The 20546-nt window shown below is 40.5% G+C and overlaps 1 protein-coding gene across 1 annotated transcript in view; it reads left to right on the plus strand.

Moving 5' to 3' along the window:
* Positions 1-5757, plus strand: part of ARHGAP21 (Rho GTPase activating protein 21) — a 131025-nt gene extending 125268 nt beyond the window's left edge. Inside the window, 3 exon segments of the mRNA XM_073885627.1 lie at positions 624-655; positions 3272-4900; positions 4902-5757. Coding sequence (XP_073741728.1) covers positions 624-655; positions 3272-4900; positions 4902-4970 — 1730 coding nt within the window. The 3' untranslated portion in view covers positions 4971-5757.
* Positions 5758-20546: the final 14789 nt, after the last annotated feature.

Raw genomic sequence — 20546 nt, forward strand, 5'->3', positions numbered from 1 at the left:
CCAAACTAGTCAAAAGGATCCCTGCCTGCACGGATATGAAACTGGGGTCTAAAGCGCAAAGATCAACATTATTGAAAAACCAAAGTGACCTGGAAGCAGGGTTACCTAATGCATCCAGATGCATGCAAGTATATGCTTATAAAATTTGAGTTTGACAGTCTGACAAAAATCAGCGTGAACACACCGAGTATGAGTGTCTCAATTTGTAGCTAGGACAACCAACCGTCTTTGAAAGTTCTACATTGTGTATCAGTTTCAGATACAGGATGTGGTACATAGTACAATTCTTAAAAAGGTCTTCAATCTTCTTTATGGCTAGATTTAATATTTAGAAATCTTGATAAACACTAGTGTTTCTGTTTTTGTTTAGTACAGGGCTCCTTTGCCATTCCTTTCATTGAGCTGATTCTGCCTACAATTCACAGCATCCTTTCATGGCGGTGGCTTTCTGTGGTGCAGCTTGCATCTTTGTGAGCTCTGACTATCCACTGTGTTCTCTTGTTCTGTTTGAGTTTTGCTTTCTCATTTCATTCTGTGCCTGTCTTTTCCATAAGTTTTGCATTGTTTGTTGAAAGCAGTAAAGATTGACTAATACTGACCGTGTTTTATTTAACTTCTTACAGATTCAGCTACTAGTGACTCAACAAAATCTAAGGTAAATTGTTTCACACAATTCTGAACTATTTGACAGTGGGGGAGTTTCCTTTTGGCTGATTGTTACAATTAGGATACAGGTGCCTCCCTCTCAACAAAGTCTTTGAGAGGGAAAAATGACTTCTTAGACTGTGGTAGAACTCTAGACTGTGAGTTGGAATGTTGGGTTTTTCTCCACACAGTTAGCCTAATACAGAGGAGTAGACACTTTATTCATTCTTAAGTATGAACATTTTCTAACATATACAAAAGCAGAGAAAGAACATTTTCTAACATATACAAAAGCAGAGAAAATGGTATAATGTGAGTCTCCATGGAACCATTATCCATTCTCAACAGTTAATATATGGGTGGCCATCTTGTTTCATGTACACTTCACCTCAGTCCCCTCCCCCGGACTACCTTGGAACAAATCCCAAGCATCATACTTCACCTGTAAATATTTCAGTAGTAGTATAGGTTTCATTACCACTACACATTCTTATGAAAATATATATTCTTGCCTTCTTTTCAGGAAAATCAGTATTTTTACATAATTTGTATTCCGTTGACACTACCAATTACACGTTTTGAGTAGTTCTGAGAAGTTCTTACTCTTAGAAAGTTTATTAATCCAATTTGTCCAAACTTTGATCTGCTGAGACAGTAGCAGCTGGAATTGTCAATAAATTTCTTACAACTTCATTCTGTTTGGAAATGAGACATATATATCATGCTTAAATATCATAATGAGGTTGTATATGATTAAATTATAATTCTTGCAGGAAATTTTAGAAAATATTCCAATCATACCATATCGTTCATTATCACTTACCTTGTGATTTTTACTGGCTTTTTGCCCCAGCTTTTTATTTTGAAAAATTTTAAACCTAGAGAAAAGTTACAAGAATAAGAGTTAACACCCAAACCTTTTGCCTTAGATTCATCATTTGGTAAATCTTGATATATATAATTTTGGGGGGTTGACTATTTGAGAATTACTTATAGACATGGTAACACTTTACTCTTAACTGCTTCAGCATGCATACATTGAGTTTGGGCGCCGTTTTCATAAATACAGTATATTTGTCACTATAGATGTCACAGTAAAAATTCACCTGATTTGACATTTTCTTTCTGTTTTCTCTTGCCGCCCTAATGTCTGGTTAAGTAGCGGTTTTCAGAACAGGGCATTCTGTATAATCACAGTATAATTATCATACCCAGGTATTTAACATGAGTACAGAACATTACTATTTGTAATGGAGTTTTTACACAAATTTCCCCAATTGTCCCAATAATGTAAATGTAAATTGTTTTTTATTTTCCTATACAGGATGAAATTAAGGATCATTCCCTACATTTTATTGTCATTTTTCTTCAGGGCTGCTTTAATCTGGGACAGTTTCCTTTTCTTTCTTTCTTTTTTTTTTTTTTTTGCATCAGAAGATAAGATTCCAGATTTCGATTTCGATTTGGAGTTGAGATTTCAGACCTGTTTGAAATTTCCTCCTACCCTCTTATTAGATGCGTATTTCTTAATATGTCTTAGTCTGTCTTCAGCAGAAGGTGTTAAAATGTGATAACCAATTAGCAGTGTACTGGATAATCAGGAAATCCTTTCCTGCTTGTAGAAACAAAGTTCTATTAATCTGCAATTTCATTTTGGTGAATCCTGTTTACTACAACAGCATAAATTTTTACTTTTCAAGACTTCAATATAGTAGTTTTAGTTTGTCTAGGATGTTTATGACCGTAGAGAAATCTACTTTCTGCTTCTATTACTCAGCATACTTCCTGACTTCCTGCTTGTCTGTGGTTAACCAGCAAGTGGTTATTGACTCCTACCACCACCATTCACTTAGCAGATAGGCATCATGAGCAAACTAATTAAATAGTTGTGATCAAGAACCTATTATGCATAGCTAACGAAGCCAGTAGACTGCACTACAACTTTATCAATGATAGTGCTTCTGTGGTAAGGATTTAAGATATTTAATTGACCTTACGTTCTTTGAATTTTCTGATTTTGTTGTTACCTTGAGATAAATGACCCATTACCAACCTGATTTGCCTAAGGCAAGTCTGAAGATCCAGTCTGGCTGAACTAATGGAAAACCAGAGAGTTCCCTTAGTGAGTTTATCTGATACAATTATGTGTATCATTCGGTGTCCGTAATTAGAAAGTTGAAGTCAGTTATAAAATTATAGTAACCTATGTCCGGGTATTATACTCAGCTGTGTCAGGATATTAACTCTTAAACCTGTGTTCCAGATTAAGGAACCTGAAGAATGTGGAGCATCACAGAGGCAGGGCAACTCAGTAGATGCAGGGAAATTAACAACAATAGAAGCGCTAGACAGCTCTAAGCACAAAATATGTCTCGGAGAAACAGATGTGTATGAGCCATGACATAGCAGCTAGGTACCACCAGCTGCCAAGAAACGGAAGCAGTTAAGTGGAAATAATTTACCTCGTGAACAGGTTACAAGGAGGTATAAAAAACTATGTTCTGTCCGTGCTTCTAGAGCTTTAGTAGAGTTAACGCAGTAAGAAATGTTTGGGGGAGCACCTTTTCAGAAGAGGAACTCAATAATGTCCTTGTGTTCACAGTCTCATTTCTCTAATTTCTCTCAGGGTTCTTGGGGATCTGGAAAAGATCAGTATAGCAGGGAACTGCTTGTGTCCTCCATCTTTGCAGCCGCCAGTCGCAAAAGGAAAAAGCCAAAAGAAAAGGCCCAACCCAGCAGCTCAGAGGACGAATTGGACAATGTATTTTTTAAGAAAGAAAACACAGAACAGAGTCACAATGACATTAAAGAAGAATCCACAAAAGAGAGTGAGACGTTGTGCAGAAAACAAAGGATCTCCATTTCCAAAGAAAACAATGCCAAGAAGGACCCCGGTGCCCCGAAAGACGAGAAGACCCCGCCCCGAAAGGAGAGCGCCCCGTCGGAAGCGCCCTCCCCACCGCAGAGGGCGAAACACAGGCGGTCACCAACACTGAGCTGTCGCTTCCCTGCGCTGAGAGAGAGCCCTGGGTCGCCCGCGACCCCCAAGTCCTCCCACTTCGAAGAGACCGGCTCCGACTCTGGCACTTTGCTAAGCACTTCCTCGCAGGCGTCCCTGACCAGGTTTTCCACGCAGAAATGCACCAGTCCGGAGACAGGGCGCGGCGAGTTTTTGGCCGCCATGAGCACCATCACGTCGGATTACTCCACCACATCGTCCACCGCCTACCCGACCAGCCTGGACGGCAGCCGGCTCAGCCCCGACGTGCGCTCGGTGGCCGAGAGCAGGGGCGACGAGGCGGACGACGAGAGGAGCGAGCTCATCAGCGAGGGCCGGCCGGTGGAGACGGACAGCGAGACCGACTTCCCCGTGTTCCCCACGGCGCTGACCTCAGACCGGCTCTTCCGAGGGAAGCTGCAAGAAGCCAGGAAGGCGGGCCGCCGCAATTCGGAGGGCAGCGAGGTCAGCTGCACCGAGGGCAGCCTGACGCCCAGCCTGGACAGCCGGCGACAGCCCTTCAGTTCCCACAAGCTGATCGAGTGCGACACCCTGTCCAGGAAGAAGTCGGCCCGCTTCAAGTCCGACAGTGGCAGTCTGGGGGACGCCAGGAGCGACCGGGAGACCCCCGCCATAACCAGGGTGTTCGACGTCATGAAGAAGGGCAAGTCCACGGGGAGTCTGCTAACGCCCACCAGAAGCGAGGCGGAGAAGCAGGAACCCACTTGGAAAACAAAAATCGCAGATCGGTTAAAACTCAGGCCCCGGGCGCCGGCCGACGACATGTTCGGCGTGGGAACCCAAAAAGCCAGCGGCGAGGCAGCCAAGCGCAAAAACATCAAACGCCGGCACACGCTCGGAGGGCACAGGGACGCGCCCGAAATCAGCGTTCTGAATTTCTGGAAGGCGCACGAGCAGGGCGGGCAGAGGGAAGCTGAGCTCTCCGCGGTGAATCGGCTAAAGCCGAAATGCTCCGCCCAGGACCTCTCCATCTCCGACTGGCTTGCCAGGGAGCGCTTACGCACCAGTGCTTCTGACCTCAGCAGAGCAGAAACGGGGGACCCCGCGCCCGAGAACACCGGCGCCATCGAGAGAGCCACGGCCGACGCACCTTGGTCTTCTCAGCCCGCCACGGGCGGTTCTCCTGGTACCTTGGCTCCAGCCACCAGACCCCTTCTTTCCATACCACCACAGTCACCCGACCAAGTCAACGGAGAAAGCTTCCAGAACATGAGCCAAAATGCTAGTTCTGCAGCATTATAATGCCCAGCCTCATAAACTATCTGAAGCCCGAGGCAATAAAGCACAGTTTCATCCCTGTCTTTAAACTGGGGCATGTCCACTATAGCAAATAAAAAGCTACTGTTACACGTTCCAGTAACTCTGTAAATATTTTCTTGTACCAGAATTGTTATTATGCAGCCTTCATTTGGGCTGGTTTCATCATTTTGCACTGTGGAATAGCTTTACAGTGCATTACTACAGCCAGAAGAACATATATATATATATTTAAAAATATATTGGATAGTTGTACACAAATGAGCAAGGTATTTGTTGCAACTTACTACACAGTGTATACCCAAGATTACTGAAGCAAATAGCTGGCATAAGTGTGCAGCAAATTTGTTCTTTTGGTTTCATCACTAACAAAAGTGCCTCATCATAAACATCCATTTGGTTATTAGGGTGCCATATTGTTAAAATTAGATAACTTACATTGAATAAATGAATGCATTTTATTGGTAACAAATTTCATTACATTTACCAGTTTTAACACAGGTGGATACGGAACTTGCATTCTCTCGTCATTCCAGGTGGATCTCTGAGTTTTATATTCAAACTTTTAATACAGTTTTTGAGTTTTGTGTGACTTGAATTTTTAATCTTTCTGTAAAATACGTAACTTAAATGAACATATTATATGCGTATCTTTTCTTCAGATACCAGATTTGATATAAATGTTGTAACATAGGTGTGTAGATAGTGACCTGGATGGAACTGGCTTCTTTATCGAGAAGAATATAATTCTGCATGAGGACTTAATGAATCCAAACCTGTGTCATGCCTGTGTGCATACCCAATTAAACACTGGAAATAAAAATTGTTTTGGTGAACTTGGCGTGGCTTGAGACTTACTGTAATATATTTTTAAATGTTATCCATTTATAACTGCCTTAATTGGTCCTGATTTAAAAAAAAATATTACCTACTCTGGGGGCATCTGGGGGCTCAGTCAGTTAAGCGTACAACTCTTGATCTCCCCTCAGGTCTTGATCTCAGCTCAGGTCTTGATCTCATGGTCGTGAGTTTGAGCCTGGAGCCTACTTAAAAAAAAAAAAAAATTGCCTACTGTATTTGTGTATTCCATCTCTCCTTTTTTTTTTTTTTTTTTGCTGTGGCTGGGCAGGGATCTCTTATAAATGTTTACAGTGGACTAACCTCACTTCTGTACACAGATAATTTTTAGCTTTTCTTTTTTTTTATTATGTTAACATTAATCCCCATACATTACATCATTAGTTTCTGATGTAGTGTTCCAGATTCATTGTTTGTGCATAACACCCAGTGCTCCACGCAGAACGTGCCCTCTTTAATACCCATCACCAGGCTAACCCATCCCCCACCCCCTCCCCTCTAGAACCCTCAGTTTGTTTCTCAGAGTCCATCGTCTCTCATGGTTCGTCCCCCCCTCCGATTTCACCCCCTTCATTTTTCCCTTCCTGCTATCTTCTTCTTTTTGTAATATTTAGCTTTTCTAGCTAAGATAATGTGTTGTTTACTTTTTGTTGGAGATAGTAAGTGAAAAGAACATGCATTTGGGAATCAGACTGACTGACACTTCCTAGATATGTAAACTTGGACAAATTATTTAACTTCTCTGACTTTAGCCTTTCGTATAAATAATGATGATAGTATCTGTTATAAGGGTTATTGGATTTAAATGAGATACTATTCCAGATACAGTGCCTGCCACACATGACTTGCAAAATATGTCAAACCTGTTCTAAGAAATAATGGGTACTTAAAATCTCAGAATGGTAAGCCTTGGAAGGGCCTTGAAAATCATCAAATCTAGTGGTTTTCAACCCTGCCAGACCCAATATTCTCATTCTATAAAGACTTTTTTAATTTCTCCTTTACTCTTCTGAAGTGAAATTCACAGATAATATAACCTACCTGTTTAATAAATCTACATGTAGAATATATACTTTATTCAATATAGTATGGAATGTCTATAATTGTCTTACTATTATAGAAAAGAAATAAAAGGAAAGTGATTTATAATAAAAATGTTTTAATATGTGAAGTAAGGTATTTGCACCAATATACAGAGTCACTAACAGTGCAATAACTTCATGTCCCATGAATAGTTTTGCGACGTGATTTTCTTTAAATGATGGTAAATTCCTAGTTTACGTGGTAGGTGCGTTACTGGAAAAGCCAATGTGTTATTAAGATCATCAAAAATACTGGGGCGCCTGGGTGGCTTAGTCATTAAGCGTCTGCCTTCGGCTCAGGTCATGATCCCAGGATCCTGGGATCGAGCCCTGCATCGGGCTCCCTGCTTGGCTGGCAGCCTGCTTCTCTCTCTCCCACTTACCCTGCTTGTGTTCTCTCTCTGTCAAAGAAATAAATAAAACCTTTTAAAAAAAATCATCAAAAATACTTTCTTATATGTAAAAAAGAAGTTAGGTTCAAGGCTCAAATATATTTTATTCATCTCTGCTCTTATATTTGTTAGCTTCAATTTTCTTTGGATCCTGAGACATTTCCTAGATCATTGATTTCCAGCCTTTTTTTGTTTTTTGATACTTTCTAAGAGGCTGTTTTATTTTCATTTACTTCAAAAACATTTTCTAACTTCAGTTGTGACATTTTTTTAACCTGTGAGTTATTTAGATGTATATTGCTTAATTTCTAAACATTTGGAGGCTTTCTAGTTTATCTTTAAAAAAAATTATTTCTAGTATAATTCACGTGATTATCAAACATACACTGATAGTTTTAAGCTGTTTGAAATTAATAGAGACAGGGAAGGTTGGGTGGCTCAGTTGGTTAAGCGTCTGCCTTCGGCTCAGGTCCTGGGATCGAGTCCCACATAGGGCTCCCTGCTCAGCGGGGAGCCTGCTTCTCCCTTTGCCTGCCGCTCCCCCTGCTTGTGCTCTCTGGCAAAAAAAAAAAAAAAATTAATGGAGACATCCATTATGTAAGCCAGCATATGGCCAATTTTTATAAATGTTCCATACCCACTTGAAAAGAATATGTACTCTGTGACTGGCTGCTTTATTATGTTCACTGGGTCAGGTTTCTTAATCATGTTTTTCAGATCTCTTATATCCTTATTAGATTTCTTACTTGGCTCTCATCATTTCCAGAGAGGTGATAAAGTCTTATGCTATGATTACAGATTTATATGTCTTATTTGTCAATTTTTTCCTTATACATTTTGAAGCTAGTTTACTAGGTGGACATAAATTTAGAATTATTTTATCTTCATGGTGAATTGACCCCTTTTATCATTATGAAATGCCCTTCATTATCTCTACCGAAGCTGCTTGCATTAAAGTTCAATTTTATATATTATTGTGACTGTACCAGTTACTTTTGGTTAGTGTTTGCATAGTAAATCTTTCTCATCCTTTTATTTTCAACCCTTTTGTGTTTATATTCAGTTTTTCTCTCTTATGGCAGCATATAGTTTTTTCAAATGTAGTCTGATAATCTTCATCTGTTAACTGAAATATGTAATCCAATTACTTTTAATGAAATTCCTGATGTATTTGGATTCATAACTGCCATCTTAACATTTGTTTTCTACTTGTCTCACAAGTTTTATGCGCCTTTTTCTCTTGTTTCTTGCCTCTTTTGAATTAATCAAATATTTTTGTTATACCATTTTCCCCTTCTATTAGCAGGTTACTTATTTATTCTTTTACTATTCTTTTAGAGATGTTCTTCACCTAATAGAACCTAATTTAAATTAAACATTTACTGCTTTCCACATACTGCTTATTATAATTATATATATCTCCATACCTTGTAAGACATTATTTTCACTTTTACACTTGAATATTCATCTGCATTTACCAACAATGACCATTCCTACTGCTCTTCATTCTTTCCTGTATTTCCACATTTTTATCTGCAGAGTTTCTCTCGTTCCTGAAGAACTCTAATTATTATGAGGATCTGCTAGTGAAGTCTGTCCGCTTATGTGTGTTTGGAAATGCCTTTATTTTGCATTCTTTTTCTGAAGGCTGTGCTTACTGCCTATAGAGTGCTGGGATTTTCTTTCAGCACTTTAAAGATGTCATTCTGTTTTCGTCTGGTTTCTGTCGTTACTGTTGAGAAGGAAGCAGCAAGTCTTCTGCTGCTTTGAAGGTAATTGTCTGGGTCACACTACATTTGCAGGCAGGGACAGAGCTGGTTAAGGCAGGATCGAAGTCTGTGAGACTGGGTGTATCTCTGGCTCAGCCCCTCTCCTAAGGTGTTAACTTTTCAGGTATCTCAGTATTAGGGTATTTCCTACGGCCCCTCTTCCTTGGCATGTCCTGAACACCGCTGTTTGTCACCTTAGCCCTTTGAGACTGTACCCAATGCACCCACGTGTTTTGCAACTTGCTTTCAGCCTCTTAACCTTCTGCCCTGAATGTATTGGCAGATGCCTTAAAGGTAAAACCACCAAGTATAGCGTTCTCCCCTCTATGATTCACTTTTCTCGAGGATTTTGTTTCCTCAAGTCTTAGCTTACTTGGCATCCCGCATCCCTGCACACCTTTTTACTTATTTACTTCGCCACCCCCACCCCAGCCCAGGAAAATTGAGGAAAGCCAGCTTCTTAGCCCCTGTCCCCCAATGCTCAGCTTTCATTTTGCCTCCCTGTCAACTGCCTTGACAGCTCTCCCGTTTGTTTGCTTATTGACTGACTGAATGGTTCATTGTATTTTCTCCAGCTTTTCTCATTATTCTCAGTACGGGTGTTTGTCAGCTATGAGCTATTCCACTGTAGTTGGAAATAGATGTACCCTAAACTCAAATCATTATAGATAGGTTCTTCACCTACACAGTGTCAGCCGGAACGATAAAACCCGCGTGAGATACAAGCTAACGCTTTATCGTGTGGGAATTTTGACACTGTCTTACTGGAGCCTCCAGGGTGAAGTTATGTTTATTCTAACAATAAAGGAATATGTACTGATACACTGAAATAGTAAAACAAAGTATTTTCTAAAGCCTTAGAAACAGTGGATTCTCTAAAAGCACCCAGATCACCAGGTAAGCACCTCTTAATCTGATTTTCATCAATTTATAGTCATTCCAAATGCCCTCAACCTAAGTTACTCTGGTCTCACTTCAGTAAAAATGTAATGGTTAGACTAGTTTATCTGACAGGTATTGTGTCTAAATTTTGTTTCTACTTTTCGATGAAACTTCTATGGATTTTTTTGGTCTCATTTTGAAAGTAGTTTATACTGCTTTACTGAGAGCATTTGTTTTGGGTTCGTTTATTGAGAGACTGATGAAGTGCTCACTGAAATGCAGTTTCTGCCCTCTTACGGAGTAGACAGATGGAAATATGTAATTCCATGAAGATGCTGAAGGTTCCTACTTCTTGATTTTTTTAAATGAGATCATATTCTTTAAGCCTTACTTCAAACCTACCTGGAATGCTGCATTGGATGTTCAGAGTACCAGCGCATAGTCATGACCCGATGCTGGCCAGCTGTGTGACTTTAGGCAAGTTACTTTACTTCTCTGAGCCTCAGTTTTCCCACCTGTAAAAACGAGTTAGAACAGATGATCCTCAAGTAATTTCAGCTCTGCTGTTTTGATTCTTCTGGACACTCTAATGCTAGAACCTTGTAGATACAGCAACATTTTTTTATTTTTAAAAGAAGTAGGAAAAAATATTGAAAACAGAAGAATAAGGGGCACCTGGGTGGCTCAGTTAAGCATCTGCCTTTGGCTCAGGTCATGATCCCCGGGTCCTGGGATTGAATCCCAGGTCAGGCTCCCTGCTCAGCGGGAGCCTGCTTCTCCCTCTCCCCCCTGCTCATGCTCTCTCTCTCTCTCTCTCTCTCTCTCAAATAAATAAATAAAATCTTTTTTTAAAAAGGAAGAATATGACACTTTTATATTGCCCAGAATGAACAAATACTAACATTTTGTAATATTTGCATCAGCTCTTTTTTAGCAGGATAAATATTTCTGTTAAGTTTTTATTCCACTTTGTTACCCTTTCCACTCCCCTGCCCTTCTCTCCCTGTAGACAAACATGAGCATATCTTCCCAGGCACATTTTACTTTTATTATATACATAACCATAATTATGACACAGTGTTATATTTTTAATTTACAGAAATCATAGCATAGTATCTAACTTGCTTTTTTTCACTTCATATGTTTTTGAGATCTGTCTTTATTGAACCATGTAGCTCTATTCTGTTTCCCATTTTCCCTGGGGTGGGCCTGGTGTTTGAAGGGCTTTCTTTGTACCCGCCTCCTTGTGCACACATACAAAGTGTCTTAAAGCTGCTGGGTGGCTACTGTGCCCCTTTTCAACTTCACAAGGTTTTGTCAATCTCCAAGTCAACGCCAACAGCAATGTGAGTTTTCTCGTTTTTTCACATCCTCTTGGATGCTAGATATTTTGGGGGTTTTAACTGTGTTGTTTTGGAAATGGTTACCTGTGTGGTGATGTCTGACTGGTGCGCCTTTCCTACGTTACTAGTCAAGAGGGTGTTTCTGTTGTTGGCTTTTTCTCAGAGATCTTTATATAATCTGGATACTAACCCTCTACCTGTGGTGTAGATTTCAAATACCTTCTTTCGGTTTCAGTTTTTAAACTTTAAGGTAGTGGATTGTGTATTTTAAATGTTTTATTTAATCCGAGTTACTAGCTTTTATATGTACATGTTGAGCCCCACCAAAGAAACCCTTCCACACCCACTGGCATCAGCTGACTTTGTTTTCGGATAGGCTTAACCTGTGGTTTTCAATTTTAGGGGTTTACGTATCTGAGATTTATTTAATGGATGATGTGAGGTAGTATGACATTTTATTTCTCCTATGGTAGTTATTGCTGAGGTTTTTGCTACAAAACTCCAGATACACAGGAATTCCTTTTTAAAAAAAATTTTTTAAGTATAGTTGACACACAGTATTACATTAGTTTCAGGTGTAGATCTAGGAATTCTTAAACAAGACAACAAAATGTCCCTACTGGTCACTTCACTGTTGCAAGGTGAAGAAATTGCACCCCACCAGCAGGGATGATTTAGCAGCTTGTTTTGTGTCAGAGAGAACAGTAGGAGCTATTTGTAACATGGGCAACTCAGGTGGCTCAGAAAGGAAGTAGAGCTGGGGGAGGGAGCGGAACACCTGCTCCGTGCTCCCCCCCCCAACCCCCGGGCCTCACGGTGACAACGAAGGTGAGGGCTAGAACAGTATTTTACAGGAGTAAAGTTGCCTTCTTTAGCTAAGAAGGTTTGCCTTCTTAGCTAAAAAACGAGAGAAAGCGTAGTTCAAATACTGGGAAATGCAGACAGAGGTTTATCAATTGCCCACTCGGCTATGGGGTTCCTAAAGATGCTTTCTTACAGTGAGCAAAAAAAAAAAAGATCTCTTGAAGCCTTTACCTTTTGAGAATAGGATAAAGATGACGGGTATGAGAACCTACCAACAGAATTGAGCAAAACACCAGGGTGCTCACATGCTGGGTGCTGAATTTCACAGAGATTAGCCAGCATTAGATTTTGAGATGCGGATCCATTTTTTCCAGTAAGTGAAATTACTATGCCCCAGTTCTTGACTGTACTATTTCTATACAGATGTTTGGGTAATTTTACAGTGATGTTCACAGTTTCGTGGTGAGTTTTTAAATTTATATTTTGAAATCAATCTACATTTTCTACAGAATTATCCAGCAAATATTTGAAGATCTTTATCATGTCTCCCAAACCTTATCTCTTTCCAAGTCTTCTAACTGCTTACCATGGAATAGTGGTCAAAAGTTAAAAGGAGATGGATATTATGTCCATATGAGGAAGAGAGTTCTAATCAGTTCTAATTGTTTAAAGGTGAATTGAGTTGACTTGACAAAGTATAAAGCTGACCCCACCGCTGACAGCAACTCGGGTCCCCCACCTCGAACCCTTCATGTTTCGGGTGCATTAGCAATGCTGGATTGCTCTCCATTGTGTTTCCACTCAGGTTCTGGTTGTTGGACTGACAGTTAAGTAGAAAGTGGATTTTGGAAATAGGTTTTGGGCAGCAGGCTCTCACAGACGTGGTATCCTCCTTACTGAATGTTGTTCACGGAGAGTCCAGGACCTACACTCCCCTTTCTGCTTAGATCTTACCTGAGCAACTTGGGAAGCGTACCTTAACGGTCACTACCAAGGATGTTTGTTCACTTGAAGAAATAAGCAAATTCTAACATCCCGAAAAAAAATCCTATCTACTACTGCCTTTAAACTGTAAGGGTTTTCTTCTATCCATAGGGAATAATTTAACCTTTCTTTCATAGAAAGACATCTAATTCCAATTTAAATTCTTACATGCCGGCCATTCTGTAAAGCAATAGAATATCACTGCATCATGCTTCTTGTAATATTTATGAGTTTCCCCTGATTTGGCTGTGAGCTTCCTAGCATTCTGGCAATTCTTCGGACTTCAGCCTCTGAAGGCTCCCTTTAACAATAGAGCTCAAGGACCGCGTATGTATTCCAGTAATCTCGTGCTGAATGATTAACCACTCCAGAATGCCACGGCTTAAACATAGCAATGCTTAAGATGCTCCTGTATGCTTGTGTGGGTTGAATAGGTTCAGCCAGGCTGTTGCCGGTCCGGCGTCAGCTGGGGCTGCTCCCCTCTGAACACTTAACTGGGCTCCACATCGGAGAGGGCTCACTCACGGCTGTCAGCTGAGCTGGCTCTTGGCTGGGAGCTCAGCTGCACATGGGGACCAGTCTATGCATGGCCTCTCCAAGTGGCTTGGGCTTCACACAGCATGGATGCTGGGTTCCAAGCAGGAGCATCCTGACAGCAAGGCGCTCTCAGGACAATGGATCAGAAGCCGCAAGGCTACTCGTGACCTACCCTCAGAAGCCCAGAACATGGCTTCTGCTGCATTCTGTTGGTCAAGCAAGGCACCAAGTCCAGACCAGATGCAAAGGGAGGGGAATCAGAATGCACCTATCAAGGCAAAGGACAGCAAAGGTTTTGTGGCCTTTTTTAATCGAACCTAGTGGGCACTTCTGTGTGTAAATTCATATCGCTGGCTTATGGCATTGCTATTCTTTTGCCTTAATGTTTCACTTTTGCTTTACTGTTTCACCTACCTACATCCTTGATTTCCTCAAATACTTATTTAATATTAGTATTCGTGTTTTTGAACCCCCAAAAGATATTTTCTATAAGCAGCAAGACAGACAGACACAGTTTCCAGAATCACCCTTCTAGGCCCCTCCTCCCCCACTCACACGTTTCAAATCATAAGCTGGCTCTGTTTTCGTCTTCCAAAACTGAAAGCCAAGTAGGGATCTCGGAAGCAAATTCCCTCAGTAATCTCGGTCTCCCTGCAGATCCAGCGAAGGTGTGTGACTTAGCTAAGAAGGTTTGCCTGCTAGACCACTCAGGATAAGCTAGATCAGGCTGCAAGAGGCAAATAAAAGCTCAGTGGCTCACAACAAGCAAGGCACTGTGTCAGCAGTAAAAAGAACGAGGCAAACTGCCTTGGCTGGAGAGGCCCTCGCTCTCAGTGGTCAAAGCTAGAGGTGCTCCCGGCTTCTACAGGGCGAAGAGGTCTCATCTCCAAGTGGGGCAGTGGACACTCTACCACTCTGCACTTGTCTTCTGTAGCTCATTACATCCCCGGCCATGGTACTAATGCTCCCACCTGCCCTATGAGAGGCGGAGTTTGCCGAAGGGGGAGTGCAGTTCCGAGCCTGAGGTTGTTTCAGTAGAAATAGCGGCCGTATTAATTTCCTAGCATTGCTGTAACAAATCAACATAGACTTCGTGGCTTAGGACAACACCCACGTTTTCTCTCCTCTTTCTGGAGGTCAGAATTCACTGGGTTAAAATCAAGGTGGCGGCAGTGAGGCTGCGCCCTCAGAAGGCTCTAGGGGAGAATCCCTCCTGGTCCCTTTCCAGCTTCCGGAGCTGTAGCCCCTGCATCTGCAGGCTCACAGCCCCCTCCTCCAACTTCCAAGCCAGTGGCATGGCACCTTGCTTCAGCTGTTACACCACCTTCTCCTGCAGTCTCCCTGCCTCTCTCTCAGAAGGACACTTGTGATTACACTTAGGAACTATGTAGAAAATCCAGGATACTCTCCTATTCTCCAGATCCGTAATTTAATGACATTGGCAAAAATCTCTTTTGCCCTATTAAGGTGACATTCACCATTCAGGTTCTAGGACCTGTATGTCTTTGGAGGCCATTATTCAGCCTATCACAACTGTGGTCAACCAGACGGTTTTAAATGACTATATTCTAATGACGTGCTTTTTTTTTCTAGTATAGAATAACCTTAAATGTACCTAACAGAAGGAGGCAGGGGCCAAGAACTTGACTCATGCCTATTTTCTCCATTAGGCTTAAGAAGCTAAATCTCTATAACATACTACCATGGCAGCAAGTATGACAGTTCTGGAGGGAAGAACTTAATGGGCAGCATCAAAACAGAGTTCCAGCTCAATAGTGCTTTTCTTCAGCACTTCATTGGCCCATACGATGATCTTTGCAGCATTTCTCAGCCAGAATTTCTCATCTGAACCACAGAACACAGAAAATGGGTTGAGTAGCAATTCTCTCAAGGTTGGACGGTACATGTCCGTACCATTCTAGATTCATAAAAAAGAAGTCAATTCATTATGCACTACAGATGTCTTAGGTTTATCTCACACACACACACACACACACACACAGTTTAAGATTTTATTTATTTTAGAGAGAGAGAACATGTGCACATGAGCAGGGGGAGGGGCAGAGGAGAGGGGGAGAGAATATGAAGCGGACTCCATGCTGAGCACATAGTCTGAGGTGGGCTCGATCTCAGGACCACGAGATCATGACCCGAGATTATGACCTGAGCCAAAACCAAGAGTCAGTTGCTTAACCAACTGAGCCACCCAGGCGCCCCAATCACACACATATATATTTAAGCAAAAGCGTGGCACAACACACTTGTCACCAAGACCACAGGGCTAAAGGGCAGTATAATGTAGAAGTTAGTGCCTGGGATTCTGAGGGCTGGCAGACTTATTATTTATTTTTTTTAAGATTATTTATTTATTTATTTATTCATTTGACAGAGAGAGAGAGACAGCGAGAGAGGGAACACAAGTAGGGGGAGTGGGAGAGGGAGAAGCAGGCTTCCCGCCGAGCAGGGAGCCCGATGCAGGGCTTGATCCCAGGGCCCTGGGATCATGACCTGAGCCGAAGGCAGACGCTTAATGACTGAGCCACCCAGGCGCCCCCTGGCAGACTTTAAGTCCTAGCTCTGCCACTTACAAATAATAATAGCATCTACCAAGGATTACGTGAATTAACGTCAAGCCTTACATGAGCTAATGTCAAGGCTTAGAAAGTGCCTGATGCATTGAAAGTGCCATATATGTTATCTACAAAACTAAGCCTCACAGGGTGGAGGTCTTTGTTTGGTTAACTGTTGTGTTCCAGATGCCTGGAACAATGGCAGGAACAAGGTGGACACACAAAATCTTTGTTAAAGGAATGAAGATCTTATTGAAAGCTTAGACTGAGGGAAAAAATATGGTTAGAAGTAGGATTATCATGTAATTTATTATCCAATGCTGGACACTTTTCTGAGTAAAGGATCTTGATCCATGTGGCATTGATTTTTGTGTATGTTGTGAAGTAAGGATTTATATTTTTTTATCCTATGGTCCCAGTACCATGTACTGAATAGAAAGCCCCATTTCCCCACTGATAGGCAACACCGACTCTGCCATATATCACATTCTTATGTGTGTGTGGGACTGTTTGGGGCTCACTATCCTATCCGTTGGTCTACTCTAGTCCATAGGTCCTGACTCCTACATACTTTATAAATCTTGATAGGAAAGTTTCCCTTCCTGATTCTTCTTATCCAGGCTATTTGAGGTACAATGAGATTCTGCATGAGTTTTATAATTCAATGTGGTGTTGTCTTTCATTTTTTTTCTTTCTTTTCATTGAGTGATATTTTATTCTATTTTTAATTTCTCAAGCTGAATGCTTAGGCTAGGGAGCTTAGCTCATTTATTTCAGTCTTTCCTCTTCTGTAAGGTAATCATTTAAAGTTGTAAATTCCTCTCAAAGTGGTATAACATATCAAATACATTTTAATGCTAAGTATTTTTATTTATTTATTTTTAAAGATTTTATTTATTTATTTGACAGAGAGACAGCAAGAGAGGGAACACAAGCAGGGGGAGTGGGAGAGGGAGAAGCAGACTCCCCGCTGAGCAAGGAGCCCAATGTGGGGCTCGATCCCAGGACCCTGGGATCATGACCAGAGCTGAAGGCAGACGCTTAACCAACTGAGCCACCCAGGCACCCAAATGCTAAGTATTTTTAAATATTCATTATGATTCCTTCTTGACACATGGGTTGTTTAGAAGTATGTTTTAAATTTTCCAAAGATATAGAGTTTGTCTAACTTATCTTTTTGTAATTTTTCCCCAAATCTAATTGCATTCGGTAGAGTATGTGGTTTATGTGATCCTAGTTCTTTGCAACTAGTTGAGGCTAGTATGCAATGTTTTGATTAATGTTCTATATGTGCCTGGAAAAGATGGTACTCTCCAATTGCAAGGCACCCATCATTCTATGTATGTCCACTGAGATTTTCAAATCTATACCATTTCCGGTTTGGGGAATTCTATCAATTACCCAAGATGGCTGCCCACTGCATTGATGTTATTTGTCACTTTCTCCTTCTAGGGTCTTTTGTTGGTTGGTTGGTTGGTTTTGCTCTTGGAGTCTTTTTGTGTCATCTTACAAGTTTAGTATTGCTATAACTCCCTGCCTCTCCCTCGGAAGGACATTTGTGATTATACAATGATTAAAATTTTATCATTTCCTTGTGATGTTTGTCATCTCTATTTTAACTTAAATCCTGTTTTGTATTTTGTTTTATATTAATACAGCAACCCTACTTTTGTTCTGGTTTGTATTTGCTTGGTATATTTTCCCCATCCCTTTATCTTTCACCTTTCTATGCCTCTCTCTATTAAGTCTGTCATAATGAGCACACAGTGCACTTTCTTCCCTTCCCTTCTTCCTGTTTTTAAATTAGTCTGATGAGCTCTATCATTTCACTTCTACAATTAGTATTTTTTACATTGCTGGTGCTTATTGATTTGTTTCTATCATCTGTTGGTTTTAATTGGCTTAAATCATCTATTGAATTGCCTGTTTTTTCTTGTTTTATTTTACCTTTATATCCTCACCTTAATTTGGATTGAATGATATTTTCCTCTCTTTCAATTTCCCGCCTACATCCTCTTAGTGGATTCCCCAGAAATATGCATACTAAATAAATTTAAATACTAAATAAATATTTAATATGCATACTAAATAAATTTAAAGTTAACCAACAGCTGTACTTTCCTCCCGAGCTAGTCAAAGATCTAGGTATACTTTATTTCCAGTTGTCCTATCCCAACTTATATACTATCTTTTCCAGAACTTTATTTTTAACTCCATAAAGTGGACATCATTATTGTTGTTTTATAATGTCAATGCAATGCTGAGATTTATTTCCATATTTGCCATTTTCATTGATTACTATGCCTTCTTGCACTGCAGGCCTATCATCTGGGATCATTCTACCTGAGTTGGATATTTAGATCCTTCAGAAGTTCCTGTAGTGAGAGTTGGTTGGTGATGAACATTCTCAGCTTTTATTTATCTTTAAGTGTAATTATTTTGCCTTCACTCAGGAGAGATTGTTTTGCTGGATATACAACTATAGGTTGACAGCAGGATTTTCCCTCAGGGTCATGAGATATTAACCCATTCTCTTTGGACTTTGGTGTTGCTGTTGGGAATCAGCGGTCGGTCTGGGTCGGTGTAGGTAATCTGTTATTTTTACTCTCTCACTAGCTTAAGATTCTCCTTTTGTGTTTGGTGTTCTGACACTTGGCTACAATGTGTCTAGGTATGGATTTCTTTTTTTATTTTATTATTTTTTAAAAGATTTTATTTATTTATTTGAGAGAGAGAGAGAACAGAGGGAGGGGCAGAGGCCAGAGAGAGAGAGCGAGAGAGAATCTCAAGCAGATTCTGCTCTAAGCATGGAGCCCGATGCTGGTCTCGATCCCAAGACCTGGAGATCACGACCAAAGCCAAAACCATGAGTCAGACGCTCAACTGAATAAGCCACCCAGGCACACCTAGGTATGGATTTCTTTTTATCATCTTACTTAGAATTTGGTTCTCTGAAACAGAATTGACATCTTTCATCCATTCTATAAAGTTTCTCAGTCATTTCTTAATATTTGCTCTCCCCCTTTGCTGTATTATCTCCTCCAAGAGCTCCTATTAAATGTCTGTTGAATGAACTCACTCGATGCTCCCTGCCCCTTGCCTTCTTGCTCATATTTTATGCCTCACTTTCTCTCTGTTGCATCCGGGTAAGAGGCTACTTTCAGAGCTACTTTCCAGCTCATGGTTTTACTTTCAGCAATGTCTAATCTGCAGTGTTTGTCCATTGGGTTTTTAATTTCACTTTTCTCTCATTTTTAGAAGTTCTGGTTTTTTTTTAATTCCAAAACAGCCTACACAATGTTGAACTCCCTTTTTGTTTGAATCACATTTTATGCTTTCTTTTATTTCTACAAACTATTAAGCACATTTATTTTAGCATGAATTCAGGAACCAAACTCCCTGGCTTCAGATCTGGATGAATTTGAACAAGGCACCTAACTAACTTCTCTGTGTCTGTTTCCTCACATGTGGAATGAAGGAAATAATAATCCCCATCAGGTCTGATTCTCTTCTTCTTCCTCTTCCCCTCCTTCTCCTTCTTCTTCTTGAGATATAATTGACATATAACATTAGCTTCAGGTGTACAACATAATGATTAGATATTTGTATATATTGTGAAATACTCACAATAAGTCCAGTAAACATCTATCACCACGCATAGTTACAATTTTTTTTTTCTTTTAAGATCTACTCTCAGCAACTTTAGGTCTGATTCTTTAATCTGACTCTTGCCCACAGTGATTGTTTTTTCATATGATAAAGCATACGTTTATAATTTCTATTCATCTAAATCACAATAATAGATTAATAATTTTATCATTATGGTCTTTGTGCCCAAAAGGTAAACATTTGACGAAGTGCATCCAGTTCAATATACCGAAGTGATATTTTGCTATTTTTGAGAATTCCCAAAGTCTGCTTTTCTGAGTATGGAGGAGGAGGAATCAGGCATTTTGATGCCCACTTACTCTGTGACTTTGAAGGTCAACGTAAGATTCCTAGGAGCTCATAGAGTCACAGGAGCCTCTGGAGAGTTCTCTTAGAGGAGCCCTTACCTTAAGAATCAGAGAATAAAAGTCTATCCATAAGGAAAACCAGCCAGAGCCACTGTGAGGCCAAATGACCTAATATTTCACTTTTCTGTAGTTAATCGCAGGCTCCAAAAAAAATCAAAACCTGTTAACCTGGGCAACGAGCTTGACATTTTTAGACTATATTGTTGACCAACAAAATCAGGCTCCCTCATTTCATTTTTCAAGCAGCTGGAGAGAGCTTTAAATTTGTAATTTGTTCATTATCTGTATTCATTTTGGCCAAAGTGAAAGATTTGAAGAAACCTATTAAAATTTCCCTTAGGCTGCGTTGACATTTTTACATTTTAACATTTCAGACTTTTCCTTTGCA

This window comes from Callorhinus ursinus, unplaced genomic scaffold, assembly GCF_003265705.2.
Source record: "Callorhinus ursinus isolate GAN/ISIS: 27379988/994484 unplaced genomic scaffold, GSC_fseal_2.0 scaffold63, whole genome shotgun sequence".
NCBI lineage: Eukaryota > Metazoa > Chordata > Mammalia > Carnivora > Otariidae > Callorhinus > Callorhinus ursinus.